This window comes from Xiphophorus maculatus, chromosome 4 (genome assembly GCF_002775205.1).
Source record: "Xiphophorus maculatus strain JP 163 A chromosome 4, X_maculatus-5.0-male, whole genome shotgun sequence".
Lineage (NCBI taxonomy): Eukaryota > Metazoa > Chordata > Actinopteri > Cyprinodontiformes > Poeciliidae > Xiphophorus > Xiphophorus maculatus.
In genome coordinates this window covers 11,649,388-11,667,302 of record NC_036446.1, presented here as the reverse complement: position 1 = coordinate 11,667,302, position 17,915 = coordinate 11,649,388, and the positions used below count along the sequence as shown (strand labels likewise).

The following is a 17,915-nucleotide window of genomic DNA, read 5'->3' as shown; positions in this document are numbered from 1 at the left end:
GTTGAGAGTGTGTAGGAGTTTATGTGTTTGTGTGCACTGTTATGTTGTTCCTATTCAGTGTGAACGAAGAATGCAAACATCCCTACTATTGTGTTTCCTGAAATTACACGTTTATATGTAGGGGTTTTTTTTTTACAGTTGTTCACATTGACAGAGAATGTTTGGGGTTGTTCTGTATTATGTAGAAAAAAATAAAGGAACTCAATACAACGTAAGCACAGAAAGACGGAGTGTATGCACATGGCAGTATACCATTGGGCTGACTCGGAGGCTCCCAAGAAGCATGCAGTGTATGAGGTCCTGTAGCAGTGATGTTGGGAGCAGACTGGTTTTGTGGTGGTGCAGCGGCTGTCAGAAAATACAGTGGAGGGCTAGAGGTGCAGCCCCCAGAAGAGCAGGCCTGGAGATTAGAACAAAACTTTATTTTAATCTTAGGAGAAACAACGGCCAAGTTATGGCCAAATTTAAATAAGTAAAAATATTGCACATGGCACCTGGGCATACCTACCTCCAGTGTTACAGAGTACTGTGTGAAGGCCTTCAAACCGCTTGCCACAGCCTCTGTAGATAAACCTATGTAGTGAATAACTGGCTCTGCTTTATCAGATAACTCCACTGATGATACCACAAACCTAAAAGACACAAATAAAGAAGATATAATCAAGTTTTGCATTTAGTTGATATATTATCCCAGTATTCTGTTTAATTTAAGTGCAATGGTGGGCAAATGGGCATCTAAGAATATATGCAGAATATTTTAGCTGCACAGACACCAAGTAAACATGTAGACAGTAACTTTACAATATGAGCAAATTTTTTTGTCAATATTTTTCCAGTCTCATTTGCCTCATTTCCTTTTGCCTACTAGATACTCCCCACCTATGTTCACTACAAAACTTCAAAATCTATCCTAATCTTTCAAATGTAATTTGAACTTGAAGTCCAAAACATTGCACAGGCTGCAACAAGAAAAGCTGTAAAGTCAAAGTGCTCTTTCTATAAATACTCAGTCATTACCTTTCGACTGGGCCTGTATCATTTCTTGGTATGCTCCAGTTAAAGCTTGCACTGGTTGGGCCTGGTCGTCCAAGGAGGTTTAAATGAAGCTCCTCTCCAGAAGGTGGAGCTCCTAAAGTCTGGTACGAGGCTGAAGCACTTATTGTCTCACCAGCTACATTAGCTGTGATGAGCCAATAGGAGTAGTTGGTAAAGGGAAACAAACCAACGTCCACAAAGGATTCAAGGCCTTGACAAAAGAAAATTAAATTAAGTCAGAATACACAACACAGCAGTATTTATGCCATGCAAATAAAATTTGGGAAAATTAAACCTTTGAAAAGCTGTGTTGGTACATACTGAAAGGAAAATGTCTCTGGATGTTATGAACTGACTGTCCATCCCTCATGAGGGTGTAGTTGAGCCTATGTGAATTTGGGGAATCAGGTGGATGCCAGGAAAGACGGATTGATGAGTAACTAAGAACTGAGCCAATCGGTGAAGGCTGCTGTGAAGGAGCTGTACAAAGAAACAAAACCAAAATTAGAAGGAAAATTAGGAGAAACAAACAGGGTTTGAATCATTTTATTAATTCAAAAAACTGGTGAACTGTATTAATCAAACTAAAGACTGATGGTACCCACATTTGCTGCATCCAAAAGGGTTCTCAGGATCAAAATGACTTGCTCCAGGCTGGCAAGAATCACACTTGTCTCCGGTTACCAGCAGTTTACACACACACATTCCTGTGTCTGGATCACATGAACTATTGACACTGCCCTCTGGCTCACATGCACAAGGCTGGCATCTATTTATGACAAAAAAAATGGGAAGCAGTAGTATGAGGAAATATCTCCTATGCAAGAGGGAATTAGTGAACTTTAATGGCTCATATGGTGTTCTGTTGAGAATAACAGTGAACTCTTCTCAAACTTTTATGAGGTTAAGGAAGGTTTCTTAATGAACAAAAACTTAAAACCATCTAAGTTGTCTTTGACACATCACTTTGCTTACACAAAACTTTTTTTCTCCCAAAACACTCCGCATCCAAATCCATAGAAAAAGTGCAGCTTTTCCACACATCCAAACAACCTGCTCATGCACAACAATAGAATGGGAATTGTGCAAAAGATTTTTACAACCTCCAAATCAATCAAGTGTGTTCACAATTATATGAACAGCACATAACTGTTGTGCTGTTCCTTTCCACTGTCAGCAGTGTCACCAGTGGAAAGGAACAGCTTGCTGTATTTATAACAATGTTGACAATTATGGCTTGAAGATAATGAAAAGCCAAAAGATAGTGTCTCAGAATATTAGAATACTGGGAAAAAGTTAAATCCAGGAAACTCCTGGATTTAACTTGAATTTCAAGTTAAATCCTAATCAGCTAATAAACTCAAAACACCTGCAAAGGTTTTCTGAACCTCTAAATGGTCTCTCAGTCTGGGTCTTTAAAGTATCTTTTCTTTTAAGATACTTTACTTCTGGTGTTAAATAAGTAGCCTAAACTGAATTACAATTTTGACTTATGAATCTAAACATTGTGTGATGTTTATAGGACTCAAGATTAGTTACTGCGGGGTTCTGAAACAGCCCCTCTATAGATGCTGTGAGAGTAGTGTGGAAGCCTGCTGGAACCAAAAACGAAAAGTAAATACATTATTAAATGTGTCTTCAAGAATGTATAAATGTTTAAAGATGACTGTGTGTGTGCTTGAGAGTGAGAAGTGCCGGGTCATCTCCTTAACACTGTGAGGGAAACCCTAACCACCATCTATCCCACCCCATAGCTGTGATATTAACTTCATACCCCATCAGAGTCGCCAAAGTGTGTGTCCATTTGTGTGACTGCATGTATTTGTCTGACGGTGTCTGTGTCTAGGTCACTGGTTTGGTGTTACCCCCGCAGGGCCAGGGCAGTGGGTGAGCATACGGCCACCCACCTTACACCTTTACAAACACACAACACGTGGTGCAGTATATGTGTGTTGGAGAACATTTAGCACACCAGTCTGGCAAACTGAATCGGTATAAACCATGCTACTGTCACCTACACACAAACATTATTGATGTGTGTTTTTATTCGCTGCATACTGTACTCACATATTCTATGCATCTCTCTCTCTCTCACACACACACACACACGCACGCACGCACGCACGCACACACACCCCCCACACACCAATGCACCTTCTTTATTGCCGTGTGAAAAGCCACAGCCTCGTAAAGAGGCGCAAATTTGTCCTGCCAACTGGTGCACCAACACGGATACACACGCTGATACAGAAAGTGCCACAGTGACTCGACCTTCACTCCCTTTTCCAAGGAGAAACACCAACATTGCACCCAGTCTTCCTTTTATCAATGAGCCTAAAAGTGGAGTGTTTGTGTTTTTATGTTTTTTCATGCCATTAGGGAGAACCATTACTGCACATTAAATCACATTTCAGCATGAAATTTAGGGTATACATAGAATAAATTGAATATTGTCACCTTCCTAGTAGTAGTAATGGCCTAAGTCATTTTTTGCCAAAAGTGATTTTTGCAAAAAACATCACTACCTCTTTATTGCCAAAAGATGAGATAACAGAAAAAAATCAGTTTTGGCAAAGAATGACTTTGGTCATTATTCCAGGAAGAATAATATGTTATAATTCTTTTAAACATCTTCTAATCTTGTTCTTTATACAAAATTTTAAACAGACTGTCTTGCAAAAATATAAACACTCAAACTTACAGGGGTTAGCAAAACATTGTACACAATAATGTGCAAAGCTGAAGTGGTGAAATGTTTAATTAAATTAGCTTTCTTTAGTAGTAGACAAAATGGTTTTCCAGGTTTAAAAAAATCGTCAATTAAATCTGATGCATGTCTTATTCTAAACCATCTCCATCCTTCTTCACAGCTGAGAGATCTCAGCCACAGCCTGATGTCACCTCTAATTAAGCCACACCAGAAACTAAAGCTATCAGACAAGGTCAGCTAAAATATGCATCAATATACCAATGTACACACAGAGTGGACAACTGGTCAAACAGTTTGTGGTCAATCCATCTACTATGACACCTTGTAGAGTGTGTGTGTATGGACGAGTTTAATACTGTGTCTAAAGTGAACAGTTATTTGTGGATGAGTGTTTTAAGCTGTGTGAGCATGTGAGATGGCCTGCAGGTAGCAACATGAGCAGCAAAGGTCAAAGCAGTTCTTAACTCATGTAAGTCATCTGTCTGCTCACCTTTCTACAAACTCTCCATATAGGGATTGCACCTGGAGGCACTCTATGAATAGCTACAGAAATCCATGAGTTTCTTTAATGGAGAAAAAAATAATTGGGGGAAAAAACTTTCTAAGATACACAACTGATGCGGCATCAGGTAGCTCAGTGGTAGAGCAGGTTCACCATAATAAAGTAACCTTTATTGAACTACTACTGATTAAAGGCCACCAGTGAAGATGAAAACCTTAATAGATATACAATTAACATTTCTCTTTGTTTATTAACGTGTGAGAGGGTTTGTGTTAAACCTACCTTCCTAGACCAGGGTTAAATCCAAAGAACATCTCACGACATTGGTCACAGCGTCTTCCTCCCACTGAGCGATGAGCACAGACACACTGTCCATTCTGGCTCTCACAACTAAGCTGCATTGCTCCCATAGGATGGCAGTCACACTCCAAACACACACTGTGATCTGGAGTGAGGTAGAAGCCTGGACAGAAATAAATGAAAAAAAATAAATAAATAAAATATTTATTTATGCACTGCATGTTTGATTGCAAACATGCAGTGCAGTATTTTGATGAATGATAGCAAATGATATATATATACTGTATATATAACGTTTATATAAATGCAACACAACAAGTCTTACAATAATACAAGGGTAAATGATTTTGAATGCAGCTTAATACAGTTTGAAGCAACCATTTATGCTTTCAGTCATAGTTAATAAAATGTGTTGTTTGCCATTTATCTGTAATAAAATTCAACACCGAACCAATAAAAGTGTCTGAGGTTACATTAGGCACTCCACATTTCAAAGCATAAATCAATAGAGATAATTTTTCTCAATGCCTGTGAGCTGATAAATACATTAAATATTCTGTTAGCCACTTAGGCAAGTATTACCTATAAAATGTGGACCATAAGCTTGCACTGCAACAACAGAACTATTTAAATATTACTGTTCAAACACATGAAAGTGAACACATTATGAGAAAACATAATCAAAATATAAAAATACAACACTGACTGCATTCAATGTGAACATCTTTAAAAATTGTCTCAAAATGTCCACCATCACAAATGTTTTGCTGCTTTTATCACACAAAACCAATCAAAAGGACAAAAGTAGGTACAGATGTACTCATAAAAATCTTACAAAAAAAACAAAACAAACAAAAAAAAACTGAAATTCAAAAAACAAAACAAAAAATGCACAAAAATGTGAAAATGTCTATATTCACACACATATCAAACAGAATCCCAACACCTGGAACATTTCTGACACAGAACTTTAACTCTTTCATAACAAAATCTTAACCTGTTAGGAGTTGTGTATTTTTTTCTTTTTGTGAACTCATTTATCATCTGTCAGTCAGTTATCTTAACTTACCAGGTCGGCAGCTACTGCAGTCCTTTCCATGTCGTGATGGGATGCAAACACATTGCCCCGTGGCGCTGTCACAGGTTGACCCTGTCACTGTTCCCCTGGGGTCACAGATACATGGCACACAGCCCTGAGACAAACCTTCTGACAAAAATAAAAACAAGCCGTGTTATTTGACTGGTAAAGACTTACATAGCAACCAGAAACCTCCATGGTAAAAAACTACTAAAACATTTTAAATGATAAAGGTTGGACAGAATCATTTTCTTACTCTCAAGGTCTAAACTTCTGTTATAGTAGTTTTGAACGCAGCTGGTGCAGTGGGCACCCTCCACTCCTTCCTTGCAGGGGCATTGTCCGGTCCTCATATCACACACACCCTCTGGCACAGTTCCACTACTGTCACACACACACGGCAGGCAGCCCAGGCTGTTGCGCTGCTCCAGGGTGTGGTAACCATGACGGCATGAATCACAATAATGGCCCTCTACATGTTCCTAAAAAAGCAAAAAAAGATGACACGAAGATCAAATAATACTGATCATAAATGTGAAAATGTAATGTATTTTGGTGTATTACCTTCCCTTTACTCTGATTTATTGCTTCAAATTTGTTGTCACAGTTTTAAACTTACATTTGGCCAGAGTTATGTATAAAAAACCTTGTCCTTGATTTCTTTATAAATCATAAACAATGAATCTTACATATGAAGCTTTTCATGTAGTATGAATGATTAGAATCTAATCCCAAGAAGTCATTCGAAATAAAGATATTCTCTTTGAAAACTGATAAAACTATTTGTTCCCAAGCAAGTGCCATTCGGAGGTGAAGATTATCCTTTCAAGGAAAGTAGAGTCATGTTTTTTGTGCAATACATTATTTAAGGCTGTCAGTGTGTCACATAAAAGTGTGCAATAGGAATACAGGTATATAAAAAAGATAGGTGCACCTCATCAGGTTAGAATATCCTCAAAGTTTTTTTTTTGTAATTCAATTAGAAATGAGAAACTCATACATTACAGAGATTCATTACACAGACTGATATATTTCAGTATTTTTCTGAAAATTTTCAATTTTATAGCTGATGGAACCCAAAGATTCTGTTTCTCCAAAAACTTGACCACAAGATCAAAGCACAACAGGGATTTTAAATACACAAAAAGTACATGTATGTTATAATGTTACACAATGATGAAGAAGCCTGCTGACTTGACACTTGTCTTACCTCCACAATGAGGTTTACATAATGCTCTTACCAAGGACATCAAGTGAACACTGAGTGGAAGGAAAAAACTGTGGTGCAAAACAGTGGAAAAGCAGCAGATTTAAGTACAGCCCTGAAAGATTCCAAAGCAAAACTTAAGAGTTTAAGGGAGATTCACAAGGTGCTGGCTGTGGTAGAAACTAGTGCTTCAAGAGCTGCCACATTCAGGACATTTTGTTGTGATAAGCACCGGACTGTTTAGTGGTTCATAGTTAATTTGTTGAATTTTTAAATCAGTGTCCCACAGACCTGAGGAAGAGCAGAGAGACATGGAATCCAAGCCGTCTAAGGTTCAGTGTGAAGTTTGCAACAGTGACGATTTGTCTTCTGCTGAGGTTGGTCCATGGAGGTTAAGTAAAGCCTTTTGCAGAGAAATATTACAGCATTTCATGCTCCCCTGCTGTTAAGCTTTATGGAGATGCTAATATTCTACTGTTGCACCAGCTTCATGTGCCAGAAGCACCAATGTTGAATGTCCGTGGTTTCAATGTTCATATCAGCAGAACCAGAGGCTGATGACTTTTCATGTCATACTGTACTGCATGCTTTTGAGTCAGCTGACATAATCCTTGTTTATTAACTTTTAATTTTCCAATTCTCTGAGAAAGTAAATTTTGCATTTTCATCAGCAAAATGAAATGCTATTCCTTGTAACTTTCAATAGGAGTAAGGAATAAACATTTGAGACACATGCCTCTGGATGGATCAGATCTATTATAATAAGTCTTGACATTTTGAACTTGAAACAATATATTTTTTTTTTCACATTTTATTCTAATGTACTGTGATCCATCTGCTCATACCTTACACACACACTGGCCCGTGTACGGATCACAGTTCCTCCCAGGCACCGTCCCGTCACGTGAGCAGTTGCAGGGGGCACAGGATCCCTCCAGTCTTAAGCCATGCAGGCCTCTGCCGCATGAATCACATCGTTGGCCTCCCACCCCAGGCTTACACTCGCACTGCCCCCCACTGGGCTCACAAAATGAACTGAGGGAACCCAAGGGGTCACAGTCACATGGGATGCAGCCATCTGGGTGGGAAAGGTTCCAGTATCCAAACTCACAGCTCTCACATGACAGACCTGGATATGAGAAGAAGTGAGCTTCAGAAAGAATAAAAATACAAGCTTCTGTTTTTGCTCATTTACCGATTATTGAAGAGGGCCTCTCTTTGTGCAGGCGTGTGTGTGTGTGATTCAGAGAGCAAGAGAAATGGTGGGTGAGTGAATAAAGCTGCCATCATTAGGGCCAGGCCCTCTGCTCATGATGGATCACTCACCTCAGGCCAAAACACTTAATTTTACCGAGCAATAAATAAATAAATAAATAAATAAATAATTTTAACGCTTGTACAAGAAAAGAATAGAAAAAAGGGAAAAGGAGGTACAATAATGACATTTAAAAATAGAGTTATTTCAATACCAACACTAAAACATGCATTAGCTTCACCTCCCAAACACTTAATAACCTCATCCTGTTTTAAAGGGTAAGAATAGAAACTATTTTACGTTAAAGAAAATTTTCTTTTCATTAGTATGGGCAATTAATTAAAAAATTAACTCGTATTATTTCTGAACTCTTTATGCTTCTCTTATTTATATTTAATCATCAAACAGCAGTAAAAATCAATTTCATGCCAAAAGAGGTTTGATAGCCGCGAAAGCAGTGTGAAGCTTTAAGGCCAGTTAAACTATGATATGCAGCGTGAGTGTGTGCAGGGCTTATTTGAATATGCCATACGTATTCTATGACAGGCAATCTGTCCCTAAATGGATGCCTGGGGGCAATGCAGTCACCACAGTCGTTTATGAGGGAGCACGTGTTCATATGTGGGTGGCTATGAATGTGTGGGTGCACACAGAGATTAATGGAAACATACCAGTACATCTGTGTTAGTGCATATGTCCAACACTTGTGTTTCTCCTGACCCATCCACTTTAATGATTTTATAGCTATGGATGTTTTTTCTTCATGGGTCATAATTAATAGTACAGTAGAGACATACGCATATTTACTGAATGTGTTTTGTGACATTAAAACGCACAGCATAGTTTATTATGTGATAAATAGACTGATAATTAATAACGCAATGATACCTTGTTTAGTAATTAAAAATCAAATCTATATTGAAATAAACTCTTGAGGTAATAACATAAAAGACGAATGGTCAACAAAAAATAAATGGTAAAAATTTAGTAGAAAAAGAGGTAAATGATATTAGATCAGAACAAAGCTATGTATTTTGCCTCAAGATGCCCCTGTGGATGTGTGTGTGTTTGCATATGTGTGTTTTCAGTAACATGGCCAAGCTTTTTATCAGGAGCCAGCTGGTTAACAGGCTCATGCATCACCATTTCAAACACTATTATGAACACACTGCACTCTGGCACCTTGTTATGAGCGAACAGTTTTCTGCATGTGTGTATCTGCGTCTGTGTGCACACATTTCAATCCCATCCTTCAGAAGCGAGCCTGCCATTGCTCTACACAAAGTATCAGCTTGGCGGTAATAAATTGCCATAATCAAATCTCATTTCTGAAAAATACCTGTGGGAGCACCCAAACAAACAAGGACAGAAAAAAATGGGTCTTGTAAGAAGAAGTGTGAAGAAATACAAGAAGCTGCTGCAGTTTGTTTTAATCAACTTGGCACTGAATTAGAGAATTAAATACCAGCTAAGTCCTTGATGGCATACGTGCACATACATGTGCATGTACTGACACAAACACGCAGACATTTTTGTGGACAAACACTTCCACAACATACAACAAAGGGTTAGGGAGAAATAAATGAACTTCAACACATGGTCACATCCATCTCTTACAAAAACACACCAATGCTACACATGCACACACCCACGTGCACAACATGGGCCCTTGGTAGCAAGGCTTAGCAATAAGCATGATGCGGTGAGTTGAGAAGAGCTGGCCAGTTTTGCATTTCATACAAGCTTGGTCTTCAAAGACACACAGGGGATAGGAGTGAAACCATTTATCAAGAATAGCGGCACAACGGCTAGAAGCCCCACTAGCAGAAAAGCTTGTTTATTTTGGCTACCACGACACTTAGGGATGTGTGTGTTCAGTGTGTAGATGCTCATGCTTCTTTTATAATGTGCACCCAGTGTACAGATGTTTGCTTGTGAGCACTTCAATGAAACCCATATGGATTAATTAGGGCAAACTTGTTGGACAATTAAAGAGAGTAGAAAGGAAATTTACTATTGCTTTGTGGCAAGCATCAAACCACATTGGGTACTAAAAATGTTACTGTTCAAATTTACTAAGGAAATGCATTGATAAGTCAGTTGGCTTTGTGTCATATTACATCAACAAACTTTAACGTAGTCATTTTGTGTTTTATAGGCAAATTGTATGAGAGTGAATGATTCAATGTAGTCAATAACTGAAGAGGAAGAAAACTAATACACTATTTACAAAAATGTTATTTTGAAAAATGCAGCTTGCATATTGAATCATGGCTGAGTGACTTTTAAAAACAAGAGCTGTGCACAAAGTCCACCTTGTTTCCAGTGCATGCTGAAATAAAATGAAGATTTAAAATCGTTTAAAACTTTGTCATATTCTGTTTGTGGTGCTCATGGATTGGATCTCAAGGAGTAGTGGAGCTCTGTAAGTCGTCTTATTCAAGAACTTCAAGGTCTCAACTTCCGGTTTCACAAAGGATGTAGATCTGAAGGTTTCTTCAGTTCATCCCCCTCATAAGCCACTGCAGCTGATCACAGATGAGTGAGAAGCTGGGATGAGAGTCAGCTCCATTTAGTCTGAGGTCACAGTTCTCACCCCAAAAAAGGTGAACGGTTCCTTTTTAATTAACATACTTTTGTTAGCATAAGGTATAAATTTTTGAAAAGCAAAGTATTATAATACAAAACGTTTATTGTTTTTGACTTTCACAATGGAATTTTATTTATCTCAACTCAGATTCCTAAAATGACTTACTTTGTGTTAAGTCTTCTTTGATACCCAAATGCAGTCTTTTGCAGGATTTTTCACATATTTACCTGTGACATGAGGTTTGCACAGACACTGCCCTGTGTGCTTGTTGCAGATAGAAACTGCTCCTGTTGAGGTGATCACGGTGCCTTGGTCACTGCAGTTGCAGGATGTGCAGCCGGTTGGATTTGTGGCATTGAGACCATACCAACCAGGCAAACAGTGAGCGCACTGACGGCCTGTTACTGCAGCCTTGCAGTTACACTGTCCTCCAATCTTTACATGAGACACACCGTGAAAGATACAGAGATATGAAGAAGAAAATGTGGTCACTCGTTCAGTTTTAAAATCTCCCAAATTAACAAGTTGCCATAACATTACTTTTAAGTTCAGCATGTGTCAGTGTTTACCTGGGCACACTCAGTGTCACCTTCGACGGTTCCAGCAGCATTGCAGTCACAGGGCTGACACACATGAGCTGAGGTTGGATCAGAGTCCTGCAGTCTGAAGAATCCACCTACACAGCGCTCACAGTTCTTTCCTTATTTTAAGAGGGACAAAGTGTATAAAGTAGAAAAGTTAATAAATCTCCTGAACCAGATGTTGATGATGACCATGTTAAAGGTTAAGCTGTATTCAAACAGCAGATGGCTAGTGCAACACACAACTGTTACGGCCCATAAGCTAGTGGAGGTCAAGAAAGAGAGGTAAACTGATTATGGCATCTTGCAGATATAAGCATGGAAATTAATATTATTTACTGTTTTTATGTTTAAAGACTTTATTTCAATTAGTAATTTTCTTTTTGGCAAATGCTAATGTAAACAAACCACATGTCTATCAGAGAAGTGTTGCTAATTATATGATGCACCTACACTTTGTTCTTTATAGCTACAAATATAAACAGGGATTGGCTGAAAATTATTGGCCTTTATTGTTTCTTATGATAAAACTGAATGAATTAATTATGTAAACATTTACTAGATTATAGTAATTAGCCAGCCAGTTTATAGCTCAGCGCTACTTTTTTCAGTCTATCAATAACTTCTGCCTACAAGAGAGCACCTGAGGTGTTGTGCATGCAGTGGTCGCAAACTCCCCCTCCGCCTTGATAGTGCTCGTCTGGATGCTCATCAGCTAGGGCGTCATAATGACAAGAGACGGCGTGGCCATAACACTGACAGAGCCGGCAGTTCATAGGCTGGAGCTGGTCACCTGACCTGAAGGGTTTGTCATTGTAGAGTGGTGCACAATGTTCACACTGAAAAACAAAAACAAAACAACAAAAAAAGGTAAAGAAAACCAAGGTATATCACCTTTCGATTTCCAAATTACAAAAGTCTCAGCAGTAACATTACACATGTTAAATGAATGAGTGAATGAAATAACAAATTAGTTATTTGCAAATAAAATTATTATTCTTACTCAAATAAACTGGGGTCAGAGTTCCTAGGTCTTACAAATTAATACTGATGAAAATCTAGACACTGTTGAGGCAAAATACCTTCTGCTTGAGGAATAACTGAGCTGATCTAAAAATACAGAAATTGCTATTTCATTTTAAATATGAATACATCTCAAAGCAATACATTTTAGAGTGGATTCATGTAATATTGTATTATTGGATTTAAAGACACTACAGACCATATTGTCACCTCAAGGATGGAGGAGTACTAATAAAGAGAGAAGTGAGACCAAAAACTAGCAAATTCTGTTAAATATATCCCTGCTTTATAAAAATTGAATAAATAATGACAAAGAAAAACTCAGGTTCACGTCTTACAGCAAATAAACTCTGAGAACACAGACTCAGAGTTTGTTGAACCACTGTTCTAAACACCTCCAGGGTCTACACAAACAGGCTAGTGGGTGGGGAAATTATTAAGAAACAGGGGAAATGTTAAGCAATGAAATAAAACAACAATAATAATAATTTTTAAAAAATCAATGAGCACTGTAAATCTTAATCTAAAAAGCACAATGTGTCTCAGTAGAAAACACAAAGCTATTCACCATATTATCATGAATGCACACGCACACACACACACACACACACACACGCACACACGCACACACACACACGCACACACACACACACACAAACGCAAACAGCATAGGGACCTGACATCTAATGAGGATAGACTTGCAACAGCTACCGCTTTTACACAGTCACACTTTCATGTCAAAATAAACATACCAAGGTGTGTGTGGAGGGGAGGGAAAAAGAGGAAAAAGTGATGTAGAAATAAATTTTTTTGTAGCAGAAAACAGCACAGGGAAGCAGAAAGTACAAGTCCTTTGATTTTGTTCAGCAGTCAGTACGAATTATGGTGGACAAGGGGGGCATCAAATGGCAGGATTAAAAATGTATTAAAAAACACAGGAGTTCTTCCCATGTGTGACACATGCAGACCTGCACAGGGCCCATTATGTATGACACACAGACGAGGGGGTGTTCAGGAGGTGAAAGGAGGAGGGAGAGGGTTGATGATGACTGGAGGAAGGTGGTACAATTTGTGTTTTAGAGAGGAAGTAAGAAATATTGAGAATTAATGTAAAACAAAAAAGGAAACAAGAGTAAAACATGACCGTAAGTTAAATAAATGTATTTGTACGTTTTTGAGGATAAACAGACAATAACAAACACAATGAAACAATTAGATAAATGAAATCAGCAACATTTTTTTACATCATCTGGTTGAAGTTATGTTGGTACAACAAAACATCAGAACATCCGCCATGTTGTTCAAACCATTTCTGTGCAGTTTTAGTTGGATGTTCAGGGTCATCGACTCAATGAAGGCCTCCAGGATTTCCTTATATTTTTCCTTATATTTTGCTGCACTAATTTTACCTCCTGCATTTCTAAACCTTGCAGAGCCCACTGCCAACAAGTATCCCCACAACACTATGCTGCCACCACCATGCTTCACAGTGAGGATGATGTGAAGCTTCAGCGTAGTCATCATGCATGTGCATCAATAAGCCTTGATTGCCTGTGATCCTATCCCTGCTTCACTGCCGTTAATTCCTAGAACCACATTTGATAGATACTGAAAACTGTAGACTGGCAAACACAATAGCTGCAAATTTGGAGATTCTCTCATCCAGTCATTTAGCCTTCAAATCCTTATGGTTGCCCGTTTTTCCAGCTTCTAAACCTTCAGCTTTGAGGACAGCATGATGAAGATGTTATCTGTCACTGGTCAAAAATGTTGAGAACAAACATTTTCTATAACAAAAATGTTATAGAAAAGAACATGTTTGAATAAATCCTGTGGTGTGAAGTAGCAAATGACTCAAAATTGATTAAATCTTGACAAAAAATAAAACACAGAAACAGAAAGAAATGTATAAAGACCAACATTCTTAAGAGTACAACATAATTCAGAACTGCCTGCATATTCATGTTTGCTCTGTCATGTTTCCTGCTCTTTCTATGTGACATAATGTTTGGATGAGGTCCATCTCCCGCCACACCTTCAATAACAGACAGTCTGTGAGTTTCACCATTTTTTTTAGCACTTTAGCATATATGTCTATTTTCCTGGCTGTGGGTCTCTTCTGATATGCTTCACACGTCACTGATGCTTCTTTTCGCCTTTAAAGTCAAAAAATTGTCCCTATGCTCACTGATTAATGTTAAAATATAGTGGAGTCCAGAAGCAAAATAGTTTTCCTATTCAAGTCTATTTCCATATTTCTAGCCTTCATCCTTTTTTCTAACACGCCTCTTTCAGAAAAACAAGTCATTCTGTACATCTCTCCCATCTTTCCATCTCTCCTCTTCCTCACCCCCTCCTGTCTCCACTGTCCCTCAACTGCTTGTTCTCATAGTCACGGTGACTATGTGAGCTGAAAATATTACCATACCAAATGAAAGACAGAGGGTTTTTTCCCTTTCTTCTCTTTTCTTTTCATACAACATTGCTTTACCTTCCCTCCCTCCCTGCCTGCTAATTAGTCGAGGGACTGGTGTTTGGGAGTTAAAAGAAGAGTGTACGCGTTCATTCTACTCATACAAAAGGTTTTGATGGCTCTCCATCATCTACATGCTGCAACAGAGCAAAAAGGAGGACACATAAAGAAGATTGAGTTTGTGCAGTTTTAATTCGGTTTTCTCTTATTTGCGCTTGGCTGCTATAAGCTATATTAAGAATTAAAAACAATCTATAGCTGGACAGGAGTGAAAGAGTTGTTTTGTCAGTGCTGAAATGTGATTCTACACACTCATTCCTAAATCTGAAAGAATTTTTTTTTTCATTTCATTTTATGGTGTGAATACAGTGCTGGTTTGGCCATTTTTTTCTATTGAAATCAATTTTACTTTAAAGACTCAAAGTAAATATGAAATGCAGCTTTCAAATTATGATCTGAATAGAAAAAAACATCCAGATCAACCTCACCTGATCTGAAAAAGTAACTGCCCCTGAAACCAAATAACTGCTGTTGCCATTAAGCGTTTGCAATAACTAGAACCGAGTCTTTTTAATCTCCTTGGAGTTCATCACTCCACACTGGGAGCTTGTAGATTGGATCAGCCAACCTCATGCCATACCACATTAATGGGATTTAAGTCAGGACTTTGACTAGGCCACTGCAAAGCCTTTTTAAACAAGTCTTTCAGAAATTAACTTGATCTGGGATAACAGGTCAAGGCATTGCTGCATCACCCAACAACACTTGAGATTAATGCCATGAACTGAAGACACTGACCTTTAGGACTTTCTGATAGAATACAAGATTCATAGCCCATTAATTACAGTACATCAATTAAGTTATCCAGATCCTAAAGCACCAAATCAGCTCCAGACCATCAAACTACCACCACTAAGTTAGACAGCCAGTATGATGCTCTTTTTGGAAATGCTGTGTTAGTTTTATGGCAGATCAAATAGGATGCAAATCTTCCAAAAAATGAGAGACAGGCCTTTGTAATCCTCTTGGTCAGCAGTAGTACTGACAATGCCATTTTTGCTCAGCATCATTTTTATTGTTAAATAATTAACACAGACATTAACTGAGGCAATTTATGCCTGCCATGCTTTAAATGTTCTGGATACTTTTGTGACATCCTGAGAGTAATTTTGGTTGGTTGGCAACTCCTGAGAAGTTTCTCCACTGTTTCATGTTTTGTCAATTTGTGGATAATGGCACTCACTGTGGTTTGCTGGAGCCCCAAAGCCTTAAAAATGTCTTTTAACCAGACAGAGTTTTGAATTATGTTGTTTCTCATCCATACATAATAGCTTCCAGTTTCAGTTTTCCAATAAAATTAAATAAAATTAGGCTAATCACAGTTATTTAATAGTTTATTAAGAAGAAAGATTACTTCTTCACAGAGGGCTGGGACATTTTGTATTGGTTTTCCCTTAATAAAACTAAATCACATAAAAAGTAATTTAGTATTAATTCAGGTTATCTTTTCTTTTAATATTTTTGTGCTCTGTGATTAAAAAACAAACAAAAATAAAGTAAATCTGTACGGGACTATTTTTTTTTCACTCGACTGTAAGTAGTTCAGTTTATAAGGCTTGAAAACATCAGTCTGTGTAATCTATAATGTGCTTCACTTAGTGAATTGAGTTAATGTAATAAATGAACTTTTCAATAATGTTCTAATTTATTAAATGGGCCTGTAGATGAAATTAGCATTTAGTGATGCACATTTTCAATGAGAGAGCTGTCCATATTTTTCCTGGTACAGTCAAGACATTAACTGTGTATGCGGGCGGGTGTGTGTGTGTGTGGGGAGGGGAGGCGACAGGGTATGTGTGTGAATCAAAGTATTTTGGACTGAGAACCAGAGGAAGGAATAACATCTTATTTTCACTCTGACTGTTGTGACAAAACTTGCTGAGTGAGGAGACTACTCTAATGGATATGTGGACATTCAGATGGCCTGTCATAAGCATCTGTGCGTGTGTGCGTGAGTGTAAATCCACTGGGAACACTCATCTTATCCTAAATGCCATGACCAATTTCACGCTCTCTCAGCAAAGGTCATGGCACTGGCTTGTGTGTGTGTGGGAATGTTTGTGTGTACACATCAGCTTCCTGTGTATCTACAGAAAAGTTAACCCGGTTAACCCGAGCGCAGGTGAAAATCTGCTGCTGATGCAGCCTTAAGCAGCAGAGAATCTGGGCAACACCACTTAACGTCAATAGATATCAGACTCAGTGCCACACATTGGTACAAACTCAAATAAACACTATTTTCAGTTTTTAAATAAAAAAAACCCGTAACTGATCAACTTAAAATGAAATCTTGGAGACTGTTGAAAACCTTGCTATTCTCCACTTAGTCCGTCTTTCAAACCTGACTTTACTGAGTGGCTTCTTGTTACAAAGGTCTACAAAATTTAACAAAAATGTACAGACCTCAAAATGCATTCTCACATGCTCTCATAAAGACACACAAAAACGATTATATGACCATTGGGAGGTTTGCAATAGAATCTGATGCAACTATCAAATACATGCCTTTAGGGTACAGACAAAAGGGATGGCTTAAAGCAAAGTTAGCTTTAAACACTGAAATGTTATATTTCTACTCTTAGTAAAATGAAACATACTATTAAGTATAATTCTATTACATTTTATGATTAAAATAAAGTGAGCACTATCATGTAAAATTCATGATATGATATATCTTTCAGCCTCGACTGAATCCAGTGGTTGTAGCAAGATGCAGAGACAGAGTGACAGAATGAGAGATCAAGTCTGACACAGAGTGCATATAAGAAAGAATCAAAAGACAGAGGGAGAAAGTGGGCAAGCGTGAGCATACGTTTGCACACACATGGGTTTCGGCATGTGTGTGCGTGAGAGAGCGAGCCAGTTTAAGTGTGTGTCTTCTAAGGCCCCTGTTGATCATTTTGACACATGTCTGAGCATTTCTGTCACTTTAATGTCACTGTGGAAATTCTACAGATTAGTAGAACATCCTTCATGGTACTAGGCCGATCCAAGTCAACAGAAGGCATGCAATATTAAACGCTAATATTCCCCACAGCCTTTTATGCCCCAATATTACAAAGACAGAAGAAAGGTCTTGAATATTCACTTGGAGAGATGGC

At 38.2% G+C, this 17,915-nt stretch overlaps 1 protein-coding gene across 1 annotated transcript in view; it reads right to left on the bottom strand.

Moving 5' to 3' along the window:
- The window catches only part of ush2a (usherin), a 198,485-nt gene that overhangs the window by 152,140 nt on the left and 28,430 nt on the right, over window positions 1-17,915 (bottom strand). Inside the window, exons 12-23 of the mRNA XM_023332326.1 lie at window positions 11,902-12,097; window positions 11,247-11,377; window positions 10,905-11,112; window positions 7,678-7,961; window positions 5,882-6,107; window positions 5,617-5,751; window positions 4,530-4,710; window positions 1,641-1,804; window positions 1,357-1,515; window positions 1,018-1,246; window positions 509-632; window positions 253-400 (exon numbers count right to left, since the gene is read on the bottom strand). Of these exons, the coding sequence (XP_023188094.1) occupies window positions 253-400; window positions 509-632; window positions 1,018-1,246; window positions 1,357-1,515; window positions 1,641-1,804; window positions 4,530-4,710; window positions 5,617-5,751; window positions 5,882-6,107; window positions 7,678-7,961; window positions 10,905-11,112; window positions 11,247-11,377; window positions 11,902-12,097 (2,185 nt within the window). The remainder of the gene's footprint in view (window positions 1-252; window positions 401-508; window positions 633-1,017; window positions 1,247-1,356; window positions 1,516-1,640; window positions 1,805-4,529; window positions 4,711-5,616; window positions 5,752-5,881; window positions 6,108-7,677; window positions 7,962-10,904; window positions 11,113-11,246; window positions 11,378-11,901; window positions 12,098-17,915) is intronic.